The sequence below is a fragment of the Elephas maximus genome, chromosome 8 (assembly GCF_024166365.1).
Source record: "Elephas maximus indicus isolate mEleMax1 chromosome 8, mEleMax1 primary haplotype, whole genome shotgun sequence".
Lineage (NCBI taxonomy): Eukaryota > Metazoa > Chordata > Mammalia > Proboscidea > Elephantidae > Elephas > Elephas maximus.
Window position 1 is genome coordinate 120,468,075 of NC_064826.1, and position 22,240 is coordinate 120,490,314.

General features: G+C 46.0%; 1 protein-coding gene across 4 annotated transcripts in view; it reads right to left on the reverse strand.

Annotated features, from left to right (window-relative positions):
• OGDH (oxoglutarate dehydrogenase) overlaps positions 1–22,240 on the reverse strand; it is a 107,052-nt gene that overhangs the window by 56,109 nt on the left and 28,703 nt on the right. For 3 of the 4 annotated variants that reach the window (XM_049894777.1, XM_049894774.1, XM_049894775.1), the window contains exons 3-4: positions 4,448–4,639; positions 2,159–2,261 (exon numbers count right to left, since the gene is read on the reverse strand). In XM_049894777.1, coding sequence (XP_049750734.1) covers positions 2,159–2,261; positions 4,448–4,639 — 295 coding nt within the window. Of the gene's footprint in view, positions 1–2,158; positions 2,262–2,384; positions 4,406–4,447; positions 4,640–22,240 lie in introns of those variants that run through there. The other variant, XM_049894776.1, reaches the window with a different exon arrangement.

Sequence of the window (22,240 nt, forward strand, 5' to 3'; positions counted from 1 at the left end):
CTGTGCTCTTTTAAAGAAGTATCTACATGGGATTAAAGTGACACTGGAAAGGTTAGACAGGAAGCTTAGGGGGCACTGAATTCATGTTAATGGGAGAAACAATTCGGAAAAGGAGGTTGAGAATGGTTGCACAACTTGAAGAATGTAATCAATGTCAATGAATTGTATATGTAGGAATTGCTGAATTGGTGTATGTTCTGCTGTATTTTCAACAACAAGAAAAATAAATTATTTAAAAAAAAGACACCGCCAAAAAAAAGTTTATTTGAAAAAAAGCAAACTCTGGATCCAAAAAAAAAGCAGCAGCAGCAGCTCTGTGGCTACCTCCATGTGAGTCTCAACGCTTATGAAGTCCTCTTGTCAAGACTTCATTCCCTCTCTATGTGGTTGCCAAACCCAGAACCACATACCTATGAACACTTCCAGAAAGGGATCCCAAGGCAAGGCCCCACACTGCATGGAAAGTGCAGTGGAGCCAGGAAATTCTGGTCCTCGCGCTACCACTAATCCAAGTGGGACTTAGGTTTCCTCACCCTTAAGAGCTAACACTAGGTTGGAATCGCTTGGAGAACTTCCAAAAAAACCTCTGTGCATGCTGCCTGTTCCTACTCAGCTCTGCTTCAATGAGTCTGAAGTGTGGCAGAGGATAGTTTCTAGAGCCCCCAGGTAATTGTAATGTGCAGTCAGGGCTGGGAACCACAAGAAAAAGTCTACAGTTGTGGACAGCACTGGAGAAAACAAACTGGGGAAGTGTCATTTAAGGGGAGACGAGGGACTGTCATCTTCTATGCTCCTTTGCTGCTTGATGTTTCTCTGCATATGGAAGTCTCACTTTCTGGACTAACTACAATGGAGAAGTGCTCGGGAACGGCCATGTTTGTCTCCTCTATGCAGAGTGCTCCAGGGAGCAGGCTGAGGAGGAACAAGTGAGGTGGACAGCCCCTGCAGGGCACCACCCCCAGGACTCACACGCTGGGTGGGCTCCACCCCGTCCTAAGCAAGGGGCACAGCTTCTCATCCTAGGAGCCAGCTACATGTGGCCAAGGTCCAGTGCAGGGGCAGAAGACCTGGTGCTGCTTAGGTCCAAGGCTACTCAGGAGGAGTCAGTACACTGCCAGGGCCTGGATCTTCAGGACACATGTGAGCACAGGGTGTGGGAGAGTCTCAGGGCCCCACAGGTTGTGACAGGAGGGAAGGGGGATGGGAGTCTGGAGGTGGGAGTCTGGGGAGGGGGGTCTTTATTCTTTACCCTTCCCCTAAAATGCCTACAGAGTAGGCTGATTTCACCCCACTCCCAAAGAGCAGTATTTATGCAGGTATTGTTATTAGCATGCATGATGTTTCTGGTAAGCACCTTGGCCATTTCAAAATTAGCCGCCATCATCTTTTCTTCAGTGCAGGTTAGCAGCACAGTAACTCAAAGCAGATTAACTTGACAAAGCAACTGCAGTGAGAGTTCAGCCCTGTGCGTGACAAACACCAGCCCTGGCGGTGATCAAAACCAAAGGGGAAGAATGCAATCAGAACACATTCTAGCAACTGTGGCAACAATCCGTCTGTGCTCCACACATGCGCCTTGCGGGCTGTGAGAATGCTTCCAAAGTTTCCTCAGTGTGATCACCAAAGCGAGAATCAGAGGTCCCAAACTGCACAGCCTGCTCTGAATCCATCCCTGCCCCGGACACAACGGGCCCCAACCAAATCAGGATCCCGTGCTTCAGGATGGGAAGGTGGGAGAACAGCTTCTCAGCAGAGCCCCCGCTCCACCAGGCCCTCTTCTGGCCTCACCGAGGACAGCAGGAGTTCCACCTCGGGAGGACAGTGCTGCTCTGGAGGTCTGTGAAGCTGAACTATCTTCTGTCCCGGGTGGGTCATTTTTCCCCTGACACCACAGACCTTTTCTATCTAAAATTTTCTTTTTCAATTTTGAGACTTAGACAATTGAGCCAATACAATCTGGCTAAAAGGCTGGGACAAAAGTAACTTGCACCAACTGCACTCAAGGACACCCCAGCTGTATTACCTATAAATTTCAAGTGATCAGAACAAAGGAAACTTGAGAGTCTTTCCCTGCTGTGTATGGACAGCCTAGCTGTGACAAGCTGTGAAGAGAGAGGAGCTCAAGCAACGCAGCACTGACTGCTCCCGGAACCCTCACCAAGTTTGTCTGTGGATGAGATAATGTCAGCTGGCACGGAGGAGTCCAGATCAGCATCCAAAATTCCCAGGGGGTCCAGCTGTGCTACATGGTGCCCTCGTATCTATGGACGGGCCAACAATGGAGAGGGAAGGACACACACAAAAGGACAGGAGAAAAAAAAAGAGGGAAGGGGTAAAAAAAGGTAAAATTACATTAAAATTAGCATTTGCAGATTAATTCTCACCCACGTTTGAAGACACAGTTACTGGAGCATCATCAAAATTTACACAACTAATTCCGAGAGGATCAAGTTTTGCAATGTGGTGACCCCTGACCTGGAAGCAATAATACAAATCAGTCATTAAAGAGATTCAGTGAGGTATGTAAAGGGCTAACAGAGTTATACTTCATACAAACCTTTCCTGGAGAGGACCATCAGCACCAATGAACTCATACAACAAAATCGGATTTTAAAAAGTCTTAGGATGGCTTATTTATTTTTTTTCTTTTTTATTGTGCATAAATGCACTTCTGTTAAAAAAAAATTAAAAGGAAAAACTTCTCAAGTTTTAATAAACTCTGGCAGTCTAAAAGGATCCACTTCTTGGGATTCAGCTTCCTTCCCTCCAGTTTCCTGGGATAAATGGAAACAAGATATGCTGGGGAATTCTTATTCCAGTGAAAATTCTACCTCAGCTTAGAACAAAAACATCTTCCGGAGAAGGAAAACGACAGCTTAGGTGCTGGCCTTGATTAGGAAGGGACATGGATGAGACACAGTGGGTAATGGCCTGTTTTCCTAAGACAAAGGGCGCCTCAGTTGCTGGTGACTGTGTCAGAACAAGGCAACAGCCCAACACAGACTTACGTTATCCAATCTGAGCTGTTTAAAAGAAAACTCCTTCAAATCTTAAGTTTCTTTATGGTATGAATGGTTTCTCCACCATGTCTTGTCAGCAACTTAGAGAAGGGGAGCAGATGCCGTCAAGTCACCGAAAGATTAAGGTGAAGCTGTTACTGAGGCAGACTGAACGCAGAGGGTGGTCACCACCACTGTGCCTCTCCCCTGGAGACACTCCTACTGCAGGCGGCACTTTGGGAGTACACAGCTTACTATTTACAACCACCCCTCCTTTCTAAGGAAAAGGGTTACAGAAAATGCATACTTGCCCGGGGAGAGAACTCTGTGCCTTTCCCCTGTGCTACCTTTCCCCTGTGCTACCTTTTACTATGGAAACCCTCGTGGCATAGTGGTTAAGTGCTACAGCTGCTAACCAATAGGTTGGCAGTTCAAAATCCACCAGGCACTCCTTGGAAACTCTATGGAGTAGCTCTACTCTGTCCTATAGGGTTGCTATGAGTCGGAATCGACTCGACAGCAGTGGGGTTTTGGGTACCGCTGTAACATGTGGTCCCCGTTGCCCGAGAATGTCCTGGGGTGGCAAGACTACAAAGAAAATGGCCCACATCCCCATCTCCAGGGAACAGACAAGGGTCAGAGAGAAGAGGAAACGTGATGGCGTAGTTCCTTGTTCACAGGTGATGCTGCCCCTGTGGCCATGCATGGATGAGTCAAGAAATCCTGAGGAGCTACAAGAGGGAGTGCTGTGGGTTTGCTGCTCTCCTCTGCTACTCCTCAGAACTATGTGCAGATGAATTTGTAAGGGTCAGGTCACAATTCTGGGCTATCTCCTACACCACCAGATGAAAATCCTGGAAGTGGCCGGGTGATTAAGCTTTGAGAAAGGACTGGGAGAAAAGCCCCAACACTCAACACAGGATGAGGCTGGCTCTGCCCCTCACCTACCTTCAGAGTCAACTGACCCTCTCACCTGCCTCTCCCTGTTTCCGAGGGTTTCGTTCCTTTCCTCAAACTTCCCACATTTGTTTTCTCTTAGGGTGTTTGGTTGTTCGTGAGAACAGGCAGTGACTAACGCAACAGCAGCTCCCGTCCCTGGCAGCCCAGCCAGAATGTCAATTTTCACTTCTGGATGATTGCATCTGGGACCAGCTACTTCTCCTTGGTGGGCAAATATTGACTGGGGTTTTCTGCCCACATGAATTGCTTTCTTACCAAATTATGAGAAGTAAGGAGCTATTTATATGACAAGCATTAAAGGTGGCAGAGGACTTCCTCAGACAAGGTTAGAATGGCCTAGCTCTTCTTCTCTTATACTGTTTAATGTACTGTCTCCCCAGGGTGGTAAAGTAGGGAGAAAGCACTTAGCAAGGTTCTGGTGACATCGCTGTGGGCCGTGAGGAAGGCCGCCTCCTCTCTCACATGGGAAGAGTCAGCACTTGTCTTACCTGGTACGCCCTGATGAGAGACTGTACAGCCAAGTGGTCTTCCACAAGCTTGTCAACATTGGGCTGGGCCTCCACCAGTGACTGTGCTCGGGCGATGGTAGAAAGGGAGCCTCGGCTCAGGGGGAGGGGGCTTTGGTAGGCAGTGCCCGGGGGGGCGCCGGCATTGGTGTTGCGGAAAAATATGTCCCATGACTAAAGACAAAGAAGACATTCAAGTATTACTCCACTGCTCCCTGAAGTCTGGGTACTCATTTCCTAATTGCGGCAAGCCAGAAGGAAGGATTCCCCAGGTATGACATGTCTGCTTGTACTTGGCTACCAAAAGATTGCAAGGTCCATCTCTCCACCACCTCCTACTTGGGAGGCATCCTTCAGTTTGGGTCCTCTGCTCCTTCCCCTTTTATAATTCCCTTAGAATGCACCTTCTTACCCCCAACGATGACGACATCTATGCCTAGTGACCCATCACCCCCACACAGGGCATCTCCATCCAGCTGTCCTTCCATCAACACAGCTATCTTACATGCTGTAGACCAAGCTGCTTCTCTTCGTTCCTACATCTGCCTGCCTTCTACCTGCCAGGGCTGGGATACAGCCAAACAGAAGAAACCTCCTTGCACAATCCGTTTCCCCAGCCCTATGCTATCTGGAAAGCTGAGTGCTCTTGACCCTCCTCTGCTTATAGGCCTTTGGCAATACCAGATACTGCAGACTTCTACCTGGTCTTTCTGCCATACAAGTGCTGGCGTGTGTGTAGAGGACTTAGCATTTCCCTCCTCAAGACCCTCAGAGGTTCAGCCCAACTTCCAGGAGGCTTACCTTTCCGGGCCCAATACAGCAGCCTGGCCACCTATACATGCTACCTTACTCCCTGGACTAACCTAGTCCTTGTAAGAGACATCCCAAGGCTTGTATTTGTGAAGCTTGCCCTTATTAACCCGTGGAGAAACAATTTTCTCCACACTTCATGGAGGCCATTTAGTAGTGCTCATCAGAACCTATACATAGACCAAGAGGCAGCTGTCCGAACAGAACAAGGGGACACCACATGGTTTAAAATCAGAAAAGGTGTGCACCAGGGTTGTATTCTTTCACTATAATTATTCTATCTGTATGCTAAGCAAATAATCGGAGAAGCTGGACTATATGAAGATTGGAGGAAGACTAATTGTAAAAATGGTGTGGTGGCGATGTCCGACCTCCTCCAACTTCATGAGGGGTAGAGAGAATCACCATCTGAATCAGCCCTAGGCTGATTCCTAGGAGGCAGAGGTCAGACATACCTCCTTTTCTCCAACCTTTTTACCAGTTCTGACACCAGCTGTCCTTCCCACCACACACTCTATTTCTCTGCTGGGCTTCATAATTCGTTGCAATGGCCACAAAGAACACACATACAATACTCATAGTTAGGGGGTTTATTATGAAAGTAACAGGTTACAATTCAGCTTCCGGAACACTCAGGGTACAGCTCTTGGGTCAGGACAACTTCTTGGCCCTGCCCACAGGCAGGCATCTCTCTAGCCTCTTTCCTGCTTGGACAAGTGTTACAAAGCTCTTTAGTTCAACCGGTAAGTGCCCAGAGGCACTCCACTCTGCCAGCAAGTCTCCTGCTGGAAGGTACTCAGCTTTCTCGCTCCGTGCGCCAGGAAACCCATTACACCTGCTGTCTCCTGCTGGTCTCTTGGTTCTGCTACAGCCGGTTTTCTGTCGTGCTTGCCGCCACTTCTTGCCATCTTGCGCTGTCTCTGGTGTTACAGCTCTCTGTCTGCTAGGTCTAGGTAGTTCTCAGTGCAGGAACCCCAGGTCCAAAGAATGCGCTATGCTCCCATCTCTTCTTTCTTGGTGATAGTGAGGCTCCTCCCTTTCTGCCTCTGGGATGGCTCATTTTAAGACTAGCAGGATTGGAAAACTGACCAATACCCTCATTAAGGTTCCACATACCTTATTTGCATGGTTCTACCCCCACAAGGGTGCTATGCACCTTACTTGCATTATTAGCAACCTGTCCAATCTCCTTGGTGGGCCACAAGCACCTTACCTGCATAGTCCCACCAATCATTTGATGGGAGTTACAAAACCATGGTGATAAAGGCCATATAAAACGGATCCATCACACCACACTAATTAACAACCTGTAATACGCAGATGACACAATGTTGCTTGCTGAAGGAGGACTTGAAGCACTTACTGATAAAGATCAAAGACTACACAGCCTTCAGTATGGATTATACCTCAACATAAACAAAAAAATCTTCACAACTAAACCAATATGCAACATAATGGTAAACAGAGAAAGTACTGAAGCTGTCAAGGACTTCATTCTATTTGGATCCAAAATCAATGCCCATGGAAGCAGCAGTCAAAAAATCAAATGACACAATGACAAAAAAAAAAAAAAAAAAGTAGCTGCCGAGGCTGCTCACGCACAACCAAACACCTCAGGGGATCTGGTTTCTTGGTTTGGAGGTTTAGGGTCATGGTTTCATGGGACATCCCAGTTAATTGGCCTCATAATTGTTATTAGTGCTTCTGTTCTACCTCCCAGTTTGTTGCATGGCACCTGGGGTCTTAAAAGCTTGCAAGTGGCCATCTAAGGTACGACAATTGGTCTCTGCTCGCCCAGAGCAATAGGAGGAAGAAGAGTCAGGAATAGGGGGAGGAAATGGAATATGTGGCTAATTGCTTCCATGAACAACTGCCTGCTTTGCCATGAGACTGGAAGAACCACCCAGTTTTGAACGTTTTGATCGAAGGTGCTATAGAAGAATCCTGATCAAAAAGGGGGAAAAACGAGAAACAAAATTTCAAATTCTCACGGACTCCAGATTTTCTGGGGTCACTGAGGCTTGATGGACACCAAAAACTACTGCGTCCTGAGATAACCTTTAAACCTTAGACCAAAAATACCCCCCGAAGTCATCTTAAAACCGAACAATAGTTTAGCTTAACTAGTAAAAAAGGTCTGCTGTGAGCATTACGCTTATTAAGAACTCTGCGGGATCAAATTGACATCAGCTCGTAAGATTACAGCCCCGGGGGGCAGTGAGTTGGTGTTAATGAGGAAGTAACAACTCAGAAAAGGAGGGTGAGAAAGCACATGAAGAATGTAATCAACGTCACTAAATGGTACATCTAGAAATTGTTGAACTGTAATGTATTTTTGCTGGGTATATTCTCAGGAACAACAAAATAAATTTATAAAAAAGAAAGAAAGAAATCAGATGACATATTGCATGGGCAAACCTGCTGCAAAAGACCTCTTTAAAGTGTTAAAAAGCAAAGATGTTACCTTGAGGACTAACTTGCGCCTGACCCAACCCCTGGTATTTTCAATTGCCTCTTACGCATGCGAAAGCTGGACAATGAACAAAGAAGACTGAAGAATATTTGATCCCTTTGAATTCTGGTGCTGGCAAAGAACACTGAATACACCATGGACTGCCAGAAGAATGAACAAGTCTGTCTCGGAAGAAGTACAGCCAGAATGCTTTGGACCTGTTCTCAGAACGGACCAGTCCCTAGAGAAGGACATCACATTTGATAAAGCAGACGGTCGGTAAAAAAGAGGAAGACCCTCAATGAGATGGACTGACACAGTGGCTGCAACAACGGGCTCAAACACTGACAGCGATGATTGCGAGGATGGTGCATGACCGGGCAGTGTTTTGTTCTGATGTGCATAGGGTCACTACGAGTCAGAACTGACTTGACGGCACATAACAACAAAGTACGTATAATATTCTGTTCGTCTCACACAAGATGAGGATATTTTTATATTTTAGAGATTAGAGACACGAAGAATTAATAAAACTCTATCCGGAGGGACTATTAAAAAACCAGAAAGTTACAAAACATGAAAACGTTGTCTTTCTTCTCTATCATACATGTTCAGTTTTAAAGATTCCTCCAAAGATAAACTGTGTTTCCTATACAACTAAGAAAAAGTTCCTGAAACAGACTTTAATTCTCAGAATGGTAAGGAGCCTATACACAATTTCATGTTTTTACAAATTGTTACAATCATTGCTGAATAAAAATTAGGTTCAAGAACATTAGTGAGTTTCTTGCAGCAGAAACAGGGAATGGAATGAGGGAGCCAGGAGAATCCTAATACAGGCATGCCCACCCTCCACAAATTAACACAGCAGGATGCACAGGGCAGGAAGGAAGGGAAGTGGTATTCCATTTAGAACTGTACATCTGGTGCAGAAAGGACTCACAGGCCACAAACTGCCAAATACGACTGGAAGACATCAAGTCAGTATGGTAAGTGATCTCAGGTTCGCCACTTTGATTCAGTTTCAGACTAATGTGCAGTAGGAAAATGAATTTACCCAATAAATACGGTTCATTTGGTAGACAAGCCACAGAGACTAAGGGGAAAATAAGAGGTGTTCGGTGGTGAAAAGGCTGGGCTCTCTCAAGAGGTGGCCAGAACATGGGGGCTCATGGCAAGATGGTGTCTGTGCTAGGGACTACATCCAAGAAATTGAGAACTATTCACCTCCCACTCACACTTCAGTCCCTCTCAGCCACCTTACTTGGGGCTTCTGGCCACTTGCTTCACTCCGGCCACCCCCATTTTATGTAGACTCTGACCAGCCTCTTAGGACTTCCCATCTCAGGGCTTCCCTGTAGATGTTGAGCTCAAGGTGCTCTAGATTCTGGGGCCTACCTGTGTACCACCCAGAAGTGGGAGTCCCTCACGTCCAGGGCCAAGTGTCCTTAGGAGCCTGTTGAGAGCACTCAGTGGCACTGCGACCTAGCAGTGGTCAGCTCAGGAGCACCCCATACAGGCTTCTCCTTCTTTCCCTGCTTTACTGTTCGGTTTCCTGTACCCGTCTCCCAAATAAAGCAATAGCATCTGAACTTCGGCCTCAGGCCCTACTTCCTGGGGAGCTCAAAGGAAGATAATCACCATTCCCTAGAAATCAGGAAGAAAACAACTAGAAGATTTGCTTATTTGTTTCAGTATAAAGATTCTACTTCATTTTCCAGGCCACAAAACAGGAATAACATTTTGGACAGAGTTGAAATATCTGAAGAGCAGAAATCTTTACTGGATTATATACTGGCCTTCCTAGTGAGCTCTACCAAGAAGCCCTCCCGATCTGCTCCTCATCAGGACCCCAGGCAGATGGCAACAGCTGTCCATGGCAGGAGGGGTAGGTGGCTACAAAACCAAGAGCTTGGACTTCCAGGCCTTCTGGGTATTTCAGATAGGTTGTTTTACACTACTGTCCAGAGCACAGATGTGCCTGCCTCAGGCCCCACGAACCCTGAACTCGTGCTATCACGGAGAGCTCCTCTTCACACTGCAGCCAGTCAAAGGCTAGGCCAGGAGAGCGCACAACGTGCACATCTGAAATGTCTGCTCTCAGTGAAGACGATTTTTGAGGGGAGCTCTGCTGAATGTTTAAACTGCACTACAGTAAGTATACATTTCTTTTGTGTGGGGATGGTTGCACAACATTGTGAACATAATTAAAACCACTGAACTGTACCCTTTAAAATAGTAAAGCTTAGGTTATGAACGGTTTATCTCAATAACAATTTTAAATGTTTTTTAAAAATCAAACTACTCAACTGTTTTACTGTTCTGGGTAATTGCCCATGTATTGCTTATTGGCTGGTGACAGAAGAGCTATGCCAGATTCTCTCTTGGCACCCCCCTCGCCCCACCCCAGAAAGCCCACTGTACAAGCATTTTATACAAATGTAAACCTACCAGTCGGGGACACTAGAAGCAGTCTGCACATCTTCCTTTTCAATAAGTGCTACCACAATACCTGCTACAGAAATCCAGGATTTAGAATCCCCCAAGACCATTCTTGCAAACTTCCTCTGTCCAATTGGTGCTGGCCAAAAACTCTCTTGAGTTCTCCTCTATCAAGGGAGAAGACAGTATTTCTACCAGAAAAAATAATTTATTCTCATGAGTGGGCCCAGAGGTGCCTCGGTGAGTTCCTGAAAGTAAGTCAAGGCTGACTCTCTGACACATGAGGGGTTTCCCACCTTGGTCACAGGCCAGTTATTTATAACCCCAAAAGTAGCTTGGATTTAGAAAAGTGGCTGTGTAGGCCGACAAGTTGGTTATGTAATTCTTCTAGCAGGGCCAAGGGTACAGCCCCCTCCTTCTGGAAGCTGGCAGGAATGACCGAGGATCCTCCACCTCAAGCAAACACAGCCTCAGTCCCGGCCAAAAAGGAGAGGCCCCTATAACACAGTAGCATATTGGACAGGGGTCAACCCAGCCCCAACCCGATCCCTGCACACCAAAAACCATGGTAAGATACTCCCTCCCCGTAAAACCTAGTCACATTTCCTTTAGCCAAAATGGTACCCGTGCTGCTCACTCCAGTCAGGCTGCTGGCCACCGACATCTCTGAGGCTGGAATGAGACTCAGGGGTGGGTATGACCCTGAAGCCAAATAGCTGTCAGAGAGCAGCATAATACAAACTTTCTAAAGCCTTAAGACAGATGATCTTTTTTGTGCTTTACAAAACCCATTAAGAAGTATCCAGAAACACAGTGGCAAGGTCACCCCAAATAATAAGACTTTCAATCAAGAGCGCTCTCCAATCTGAAAGACTGGTTCCTTTATCTTTATGGGCAATAGTTGCTTAAGGACCCAGAGCCATGCCAAATCATACTAAGAATGAGAGGTTTACCTCTCTTCGGAAAAAGATAGCTTTGGGTAATGATAAAAATAGAAAAACAGCAGCAGGAAGTGCTAACGTTCATGGCAGCTTACTCTGCAATGCCAGGCAATCCTGAGCTCTCTGTGTGTGAGCTTTTGGGAGGAGACTGGTCTGAGCCCACGCAGGATTAAAACACGGTCAACATCTAGCAGGGATTTTAATTAGGGCAAATGAATAATAGCAGAGCGACCTTTAGAGGAAGAGCTCCAGTCACTCCACTGAAAGTACCAAATACAAATCATTCCTGACCCTGGCTTGCTGTCACCAAATCCAGGCCAGGAGAATAGCCATTTGTAAGCTTCTGGGCGTAACAATAAAAAGAAAGGAATTCCCACCCCGTTTTTTGTGTGTGTGTGTGGAGACAAAGGAGCCCTGGTGACACTGATAAAGGTCAGCCCTTCGAACCCATCAGCCTCTCCGCGGGAGAAAGATGTGGCACTTTGCTTCCATGAAGATTATACCCTTGGAAACCCTATGGGGCAGTTCTATTCTGTGCTATAGGGCCGGAATCTGATGGCACACAACACCACCACCACCACCGAAGCCCTGGGCTGAGGTCAAGCGCAGCCAATTGCAGGCCTGAGAGCACAAGTCAGAAACAAAGGCTGCAGAACCCACTCCAGGAAAGACTTGGGAAGGAGGCTGCTGCAATCATGATCATCGGGTCTCCTCTCTCTGACCTTCTTTTGTGTTCGGGATAGAACTCCAGGTGATTTTCAATTGGCTGAGGACAACTGCACTGACAAAACTCAGCTTGTGCTGGAGGCAGTCGGAAAAAACTGGTTCGTTTGTACCAGTACTGCAGAGGGCCAGGAATTACCATGGAAGATTATGCTAGGAATGCAGCTTCCTTGCCCTTCCCTCTAATACACAACCCCACTGCTACAGCTGCCCTCTCCTCCTGAATAGACAGTGCAGCCAGGTTCGCCTGCAGGAAACAAGGCCAGTGGCCTTTCCCATTTTATATTCCAGACTGCATTTGGCCAGTGCCCCACCTCCCGGCAGATGCAGGTGTGAGCAACCCTCAGCTGTACACAGGGCCTCAGCCCCCAAACCATGTGGCAATCCTGCCAAGCAAGCCAATGACAGTAAGCCTGTTTCCTCACCAAGATGTGAAGTTACAATGAAAGGTTTGGAATCTTGGGGTGGTAGAACGTGCTATGCAGACCGTGGACATTACATCACTGCACACATTTGGCAAGACTCATCGACCTCCAGTTAAAATGAATGAATCTTGGTGTATGTAAGTTAGACCTCAAAACAGTTGATTAAACAGCCAATGCCACAGAATAATCTATGTACAGATTTTTGAATGTGAACCTAATTTGCACTGTAAACTTTTACCTAAAGCACAATAATTTTTTTTTTTTTTTTAAAGAGCTGATTAAAAAAAAAAAAAAGAGGTCTTGAAACCGAATGGCTTTACAAACCAAGCCCTGCAGGCCACCCATGGCCCACCACAACAGAGCCCATTCCAATCTCTCTCACTCTCTCGTTCTCTGCCCCTCTTCCTGCTTACTTCAGTGGGGGTCACCCTTCCCTCCACTGTCTCTGTGTTTGCAGAGCTGACTGGAGTATGCTGTCCTAACTTCTGTCTGGCAATCGTATTTTTCTCTACGTAGGACAGGAGTTTCACACTCCCCATGGAGATGTCTTTCATACCTTCTCCTAGCTCCTCAGGCCACCCACTCGCCCCTTCTTCCCATCTTCACTCTTACCGCCCTGAGAAATGGGAGCAACCTCTTTACTTTAATGTCAGAGAAAAATTAGTAACAGCCATTTTACTTTGCTTTTACAGTTTTCTTACCCATTAAACCAAATACTTACTGTACTGCCAACCTTTTGGTTAGCAATTGAACACTTAAGCACTGTGGCACCAGGGCTCTATATTAAGATTAGCAAATGGGTAATCTTCTATTCATCTTCTCCTCTTCTCTTTGTAAGGTTCATTGTAACTAGTCAACTTCCAGCCATTTGCTTTTCCTGGAATCAAAGTGGTCTCCCTATACGCCTGCAGAATAACTGCTCGGAATAAACATTACGTTTCAATGTGTCTGAGTTCTGGTTATCTTTATCAATATGCTCACGCTCCTCTTGCTTTCCTCCTATCAAAAGGCCAGTCCTGCATTTGGATTCTGGATCCTATCTGCTTGCACCTACTCAAGGACTTCACTAATTCCGATCTCTCTCACTCCCTTTCTATTGAATTATTCCTAGGCACAAATAACCTATCCTGAAAATGCTGTAAAAAGAAATCACCCTTGACCCTGTATCTCTGGTCCAGTTCCTCAGAGTCAACTGATGCCAAGTCACATTTTAACCCCTAGTCTGGTTTCCATCCCCTCTGAATTACTGAATTGCCGGGACACGGTCACCAGCAATTTCTATGATCCCAAATCAAGGTGACAAGCATGTCGACAAATGCCAACACACTAAGAAGATGGCACCTGGGTCCCTGACACATCATTGAGAACCTGAGCTAATGCCCACAACTAGAGTTCTTACTGTCTCAAAAGATAAAGCCCTGTTTAAGCCACCTTAGTTGAGTTTTCTGCTTCTTGGAGCCAAACACACCCCTAGCTGTACCCTCATTCCTTGTCCAGATGCTCCAGAATCTGTGTCTATGCGGGTGGTGTCAACAGCACACACCAACCAAGGCGCTGAGTAACATTACCAAGAAAAACTATAACTTTGCCATGAGGTTTCTGCCATTTAAAAATACTTAAAGGCTTTTACTTCCAGAAATATCTCAAGTGACAAGGCAGAAGTGAACTGGTGAAAGCACAGTGCCTGGCTATTGGTGGAAATCCAGCCAGACTGCAGCACACTGATTTAACAGCATATCACCACACAAAAGACCAAGGACAGCCGTTCCCAAAGCCAACTTCAGACAGGGACTGGACTGGACTGTAGGACAGAAGACGACACTGGTGAGGCATGAGCTTCTCGGCTCAAGTAGACACAGGAGACCACGTGGGCAGCTCCTGTCTGGAGGGGAGAGGAGTGGGCGGGGGGGGGTGTCAGAGGCTGGCTGAATGGACAGGGGAATGCAGGGCGGAGAGGAGGAGTGTGCTGTCTCATTAGAGGAGAGCAGCTAGGGTTACATACCAAGGTGTGTATAAGATTTTGTATGAGAGACTGACTTAATTTATAAACCTTCGCTTAAAGCACAATTAAAAAAAAAAAGAGACTGAAGACGAAGTCTCATGAGACAGAAACAGGCATAGTCAGGCTCTGGCTCCTTTACATTGGGCAGTGTGGCACTTGGCTTCACCACTTGGCTCAGGGTGAAGTACATGGACCTCTGAGTCATCGAATCCAAGTGGGGCCCCCAGTGCCACCACACAGGCCTGGGGGAAGTTACTTCTCCTCCTGTTTCTTTATTCAGCTACAAAAATAGACTAGTTAGAGCTTGCTTTACTCCTTACTTTAACCTCACTCCCGAGGTGAACCCTTCGGCCAAAGATCAGACAGGTCTATAGAGTCAACAATAACACATGTGAGGGACATGCTTCATAGTTCAATCATGTATACGATACTAATAGGTACACCAGCCAAAAGCAAAGACGAGAAGGCAGGAAGCGACAGGAACATGGACAAGTGGAAACGGGGAACCTTGGATGGAGACGGGGAAAGTCTTGACACATTGTTGGGTTGGCAACCAATGTCAGAAAACAATTTGCATATTAACTGTTTAATGACAGATGAATCTGCTCGCCTAAATCACAATTAAGAAAAAAAAGATACACCCCACACTGATCCTGCTTCATTAACATACAGAGGTTAGAATTTACAACACATCACAAAATGGAAGATAATTACATCAGATCACAAAATGGAAGACAACCACACATACTGGGAATCAAGACCTAACCAAGCTGACACATATTTGTAGGGGACACAATTCAATCCATGACAGTACATATAGTCAGACACTGACATACACACTCAATTTTTCTGTCCACCAGAGGGTAAAGTCATTGATACAGAAGGAAAAAGTTTAAAATGTCAAAGTAGGTAAGCAAGGCCAGAAATTACATTCAAGTGGCAGGGAGCTGCTGAAAAAGGTGAACTTGAAGGACTGCAGGGATACTGGGGCCAGAGGAGGAGATGAGGGAAGAGGAAGGCACCTGCTCTCGGGACTGACTCTCTATACCTGGCATAGAATACAGAGGGACTGACATGAAGTTCTTATCACACGTGAACATTTCTTCTAAAGGTGTGTAAGATGTATGTCAGCTGTAATATGTGAAAAATGAATAATATTACTTTTAAAAAATCCAATTCTCGTTCAATTCAACAACTATCATTAAAGGTTACCTCTATACAGTTTTCTAGAGGTTTGGGAACAGAAAAATCACTGAGAAAGTGTGTGGGAATGAAAAGTAATATAATATAACCTTCATTTCGGCATGCTACCTCTGGAGGGAGAACAGATAAAGAAGGGCCCAGGTCAACTGTCCCCCGGAGGCAAGGACCTGAACCAGAATAGGAGCTAATCTTTGCCATCAAACAGTGCTGTAAGCAAGAGTAGCTCATAAATAGGAAGCTGGCCAGGAGGGTTTCATGGACTGAATCGTGTCCTCCGGAAATATGTGTCAACTTGGCTAGGCCATGATTCCCATTACTGTGTGGTTGTTCCCCATTCTGTGATCTGATGTAATTAGTCTTCATTTTGTGATATGTTATAAACCCTAACCTCTATATGCTAATAAGGCAGAAAAGAGTGCGGGCTGTATCTTAAGTCACTGCCTTACTCAAGCTTCACCCTTGCTTGAGTCACACCTTTTATCTTACAGGTGATTAAAGGAGAGATGAGTGGGGGGACCTCACCACCACCAAGAAGAGCTGGGAGCGGCGTGCATCTTTTGGAACCAGCGTCCCTGTAGTGAGAACCTCCTAGACCCAGGGGACGACTGATGCCAAGACACATGGAGCTCTCCAAGGAACACCAGGCCAACAGAAGTTGAAAGAAGACAAGTACCCTTCCCCAGAGCTGACAGATAAAAAGCCTTCCCCTAGAGCTGGTGTCATCAATTCAGACTTTTGGCCTCTTAAACTGTGAGAATAAATTTCAGTTTGTTAAAGCCATCCACTTATGGTATTTCTATTATAGCAGTACTAGATAACGATGACAGCAAGGGAGGCCACGTACCCTCCACTTTCTACAACTGGTTTTAAGGTCATCACTTGTTGCTGAAAGAACAAACCAAAACATGACAGATTTCAAGTATAAAGAATTTCAACATTCTGTGTGAAATGAAACCAGAATTCCTACTTTTAATTCTAGATAACTAAAGTGGATAAGTGCTACAGCTGCTAACCAAAAGGTCAGTGGTTCGAATCTACCAGCCACTCCTTGGAAACTATGGGACAGCTCTACTCCATCCTATAGGGTCACTATGAGTTGGAATTGACTTAACAGCAACAGGTTTTTTTTTTTTTTTTTAGTTTAAAGGCATTTAACTGTAACATGTGAAGCTCTGCTTTTCAAGTCAAAAGTCACTGCTCACAATTTACTTTCCTTGTGGTAGTAAACTGCTAAAGCTTTCTGCCCAATTAGAGTACGCTCTTAAAATGCTGTAAACATCTTCCATTTTCCTCTGTAACTCCTCATGGAATCGAACATTGCTTTGCACATAGCAGGTGCTCAACAAACGTCTGCCAGATTAAATTCAGACTCAAACTTCTTCGCAAGTCTCACCGCTCACTGAAACGTAGTGGTATGTGTAGAACATGGAAAGTTCTAGGAACTGAGGGTCCGGTGGGGAACATCTGGAGTCCAAAGATTCCACCCCACCTCAAAAAAGATTAATGACAGGTGTCTGACTTCTGACCAAGAAACAATTATTTTTCTACACATCAGCAGTTCAATGAAACAAGATGACTTTGCTCTATCCTTTAAGTCAGCAGATTCAGAAGAGGCATCAAGGCCAAGTTCCTCTGCTTGTGAACTTCACAAGGGAGAACACTTCACACAGGGCTCTCATTTTTTTCTGAGTGGCAGCACACACAAACCTTATAGATGAAGGACAAACACATCCCCTGATGTTCTTTCAACTCATCTGGACACCGCCCCCAACCCCCGCCCAGTCTCCACTCTATCAATCATCATTCTTCATACAGCAATTCAGGTACCTCACCTAACAGGACCATTTATCTGACTCAGTCTCACCGCACCAGGCCCTGCCTGCTATCATTTTAACTAGGGACTGAAATTCCAGTTCTGCCTCCAATAAGTTGGTGAGGGTCAGGGAGTCACTTCAGCTCTCTTAGCCCGTTTTCTAGTCTATAAACACAACAAGCATAGATATTTAATGAGACAATCCTGTATTTGCACGTTGTTGTTTGGCCTTTGTTCTTAGGTGTCATCGAGTCAGTTTTGACTCTTAGCAACCCTATGTACAAAAGAAGGAAACACTGCCCGGTCCTGCGCCATCCCCACAATCACTGTTACGCTTGAGCTCACTGTTGTAGCCATGGTGTCAATTCATCTCATTGAGGGTCTTTCTCTTTTCCTCTGATCCTCTACTCTACCAAGCATGATGCCCTTCTCCAGGGACTGGTGCTTCTTGATAACATGTTCGAATATCTAAGACTAAGTCTTGCCGTCCTCCCTTCTAAGGAGCCATAATTTAAAAAGCACCTGCAAATATATTCATATTTGTTCAAGAAGTCTATGAGGGGAACTAATTTGATCCCCATTTTACAAAAAAGGGCATCAAAACTCAGAGAATATGTGGTTTGCCTAAGCACAGGGCAACTAATGCTTATTCCACCCTAGGTTGTTCTGGACTGACAAGAGCTGGCCATTTCTTCTCGTCCAAGGAAGCCTATGGAGGCACTGCTACTGCTGCCCTCCCCATCCCACCTCCCTTCCCTTCGCAAGGAGCTTTAGCCCACCCATAACTTCCACCCCTGATCTTGCCATTATCACCCTCAGTTCTGCCAATGCCATGCAGAGGATTCTTATACATAACAATGGTCCTAGGGATGGGGGAGGGGGGCAGGGTGGACAGTACCCAGCCTCCTCAGTTAAGGGCCCAATGCCCCAGGCTCAGAGACGATCACAGTTAAATCAAGGACTGGCCGCTGGACCCAGGAGTCAGATTTTAGCAGTATCACATGCAGAGTATTAAATTCTGATACTAACAATGTTTTTCTAATTGTTATAAATATAAAATACAAGGCAACAAGTCACCAAAGAAAACTGTCCATGGCAATTCTGAAGCAAAGGCCTGGCAGGTTCATTCTAACTCAACCAAATGAGTGAGAAGGCAAAGACAAGGGCACAGGGACTAGGCTGCTGAGGTGCTCTGCCCCCTGCGCATCGTGTCCCTCTGCAAGGGGGAGAGGGCCTAGCACTGCTCTGAAGGAGGCACGCCTTCAGGGGGCACTTCCAGCTGACAAAGTCCACTGGCAAATTTCACATGACTGACTAGGCACCAGGAGTTAGAGACCTGCCCCACCAGAGGCTACAGTGCGCTGCAGCTGCAGAGTCGCACTGTTGGACTCATTTTCTTCCCCACCAATGAGAGGAAGCAGGCCTACGCTGTCTCCCTCACTCCTCCCATTGCTGCTTAAGTCAGCTTCTAACAGTGGGCCTAGCCTTTCCTGAAAATATCCCAGGGATGAGAGTCCACTCTACCATCTATGGCTGCTTGGACCACCCCTGCCCTGAAAATCTTCCCAGTGGGGGTAAGGCCTGTGGATCAACTACCAACTTCCAAAGAGTGTCCAGCAAAAATTTTTGCTTCAGGATCAAGCACAAGTCTCCACAGAGAGCCAAACAATGCTCAGAGCTGAATTTCAGACCCCTAGTCAAAAGGTAAGGCAGGGCACCCAAGGAGCGAAGGGCCTGATGAATGGTACGGTGAAGCCCAGGAGCAGCTCCTTTATTCCCAGTTCAGAGTCCCTTCCACTGCCACCAGTACTGCCTATGACACACATCCCTGTGGTGGCTGAGGAGAAGCCTGCCTGAATTACCACTAGGAAGCTGTGTACTTCTGAAGCCAGTCAAAATCTGGGGTCCTATTTAGGTATTTCTCGTCAGTTAGAGACCAAATGAATTTATGCAGTTGTTTTTTCTAGTATAACATAGTATAGGTGAGGGACTACTTCCAAACAATCTCCACTACCTTCTCCATATTGGTGTGTAAATAAAATGTCAATCAACACCAAGATCACAAAGAAAAGCTGCCTCAGCTCTGCCCGATGATATTTATTGATATTAGATCTCATTCCCTAAGACTCTGTTTTAGACTGAAGGTGATGCTGTACCAGATCACCAGGAAAAGGACTGTAGAGGCAGTCTAACACCACAACTGTCTACCACCTAGGACATATGGCCTTCGCCCATAACTGAACTGCTCCTGCCATCCAGAGGGGCAGTGACTCCCTGCCCTCTGGGCTGGGCTGCCAACTTTCCCAAGGAAGTGAAACTGTGGGTCCTGGGCCCAGGCAGCTAAAGCCTCACAGCCTCTGCCTTTCCCATGCACAACTATGAAGTTGCTCTTGCCTGCTGAAGGATGATGACCCAGCAGGCAGGCAAAAGCCAGTGAGGCAAGAGAAACGGCAGACACCAGAATCCTGAGAAATAATAAACTGTCATTGTTTTAAGTTTCTAAGTTTTGGGGTGGCTTGTAATACAAACACTAACTGAAACAAACCTTTTATTAGCATGAAAAGGAAGCATCAAAGATACCTTGTATGTGACCTCTCTCATATACACTCTTTGACATTACTCTCAAGAAAGGGCTGTTGCTTAGCTCTCTGCCCGACAATCTACGGATACACGGGCTCCCTGATCCAACACCATGTTTGCATCAATCCTCGCCATCACCATTCTCAAGGCTGTAAAGAACCACAAGTGGCCATCTGTTGGGGGCCTGCCTCGGGGCCAAGTATCAGTGCCCCCATTCCTCCACAGCGGTAGCTGGGTGTCCTACTTGGAGGAGCTGCAGCCCATTTGCTGTGGGGTTCCAGATAGAACTGACCCTTCAGGAGCTTTGGATGGGGGAGGGAGGCAGAAGCAAATAACCCAGAGGTTAGACTGTTTTTATCATGTGATGACTTAATTAATTGAAAAACCTGGTCCTAGCTATTTTAGTAAACTTCCCAATCTCCAGGTCAAACACCTCACTGCCATCCTGTTTAGGATTATGAAGAAAAGGCTGGGAATTGCCACGTACAACTTAAAAAGCACCACTCTTATTTCACTGCCTCCAAGAAAAAGGAGAGTGTCCTGCTAAGGGAGCCTGTTTGTATTTCAGGGAGGCCAGGGCTCACGATGAGCTTCTCAAAGGCTAGCCCAACAACTACTAACGCTTTGCTCTTTTTTTACTTTTGGTGCCTACTTTTCCCTGAAGTTTTGCTTTTTTTTTTTTCCCCTCCCTCTCCCCTTAATTGCTGACATAAAATACGTGTGTGTGTATATATATGTACATACATATATTTTTGCTTAAAATACAGTACAATAATCATTAGAAACATGCGCTAAGAGTGGAGGGAAGGAGTGTGCTGTCTCATTAGGTGGAGAGCAATTAGGAGTATATAGCAAGGTGTTTATAAATTTTTGTATGAGAGACTGACTTGATTGGTAAACTTTCACTTAAAGCACACACACAAAAAAAATGCTCTAAAAGATACAGGCAACTCTCAATTCAAAGCCTGCCCTTGCGTTTATCCACTGCTCAGCCTCTCTCCTTCCACCTCATTTTCAGTTAGTTCACCATCAGCTCCAGGGGTCCCTCTGCCATACTTGGGATCTAGCTCCCCCCACCCCCCCCACCCCATTCCTTGGGGAAGCGAACTTCTACCACGACAACGCCTCTCCACTCACTCAGCATAACGAACACTGCCCTTAAGAAGCTTTCCTAGGTACTCGCTGTATTCTCAATGTTGCTTCACTCATCTAACTATTCCATTGGTCTGGAAGCTTCATAAGGGCTCCAGACTATTTATCTGGGAGGCATCTCCGTACATTTCCTGCCATGTAGCAGCCATTCAATACAGTCCTGGAATGAAAGAGTAAAACTGTGTCAGAGCTGCAAACTGCTATACAAATAAAACTAAAGATATTCTTTCATGTTTCTTACATTTTTCAGAAGTATTTTATCTCCCTAAGAAAATGAAAAAACAAGCCAAAACCCACTGCTGTCAAGTCGAGTGGATTCCAACTCACAGCAACCCTACAGGACAGAGAACTGCCCCCTAGGGATTCCAAGAAGGAAACCCTGATAGATTCAAACTGCCGACTTTTTGGTTAGCAGATGAGCTCTTAACCAGCGTGCCACCAAGGGCTCCATCATCTCCCTCCCACCCACTGCCGTCGAGTCGATTCCGACTCATAGTAACCCTATAGGACAGAGTAGAACTGCCCCACAGGGTTTCCAAGGAACGCCTGGCGGATTCAAACTGCTGACCTCTTGGTTAGCTGCCGTAGCACTTAACCACTATGCCACCATGGTTTCCATCATCTCCCTAGCTGAAGATAAATATAAGCCCTGTAAAACACTGGGCTGAAGCTGGGGTAGATACTCTGGGCTTTCTTGCTGGATTTAATAAAAAGACCAATGCTAAGATTCCCCTTTACATAGGAAGCTGAGTATTATCAAGAGGATACTTCAAAAGGCGGTTTAATAGCTTTGATCACTGAAACCTCACTTAAATATACCATGGGCTTTTAAATGTGTTTTATCTTTTCATAAATTAACTACAGAAAAGACTGAAGTACTTAAAAATAGTACCCCAAGTACCAAACTATCACTACTAAAAGTGACTTGTAAATTCCTCCCAGAAACAATTTAAGAGGCAGGAAAGTGTTCAAAGGTCTTTAAAACACAACTGTCCCTTAAGAAGTGGGCACATCAGACTTCCCTGTGCTCGTTCACTTACAGAAAGTAACAGGATTGTGCTTCATAAGCATGGAGGAAGCAGACCTGCCTAGGTAAGAATGGCAGCGTGAGCAGGACTCCCAACGCCCCACCTGCCTGCTCTTAACAAAAGGAGGGTTGACCCAGTCTCAGACTATCACTCCATCAGTTTACAAAGACCCTCCTGACTTCACCCATGAGTGAGTCTTTCTGA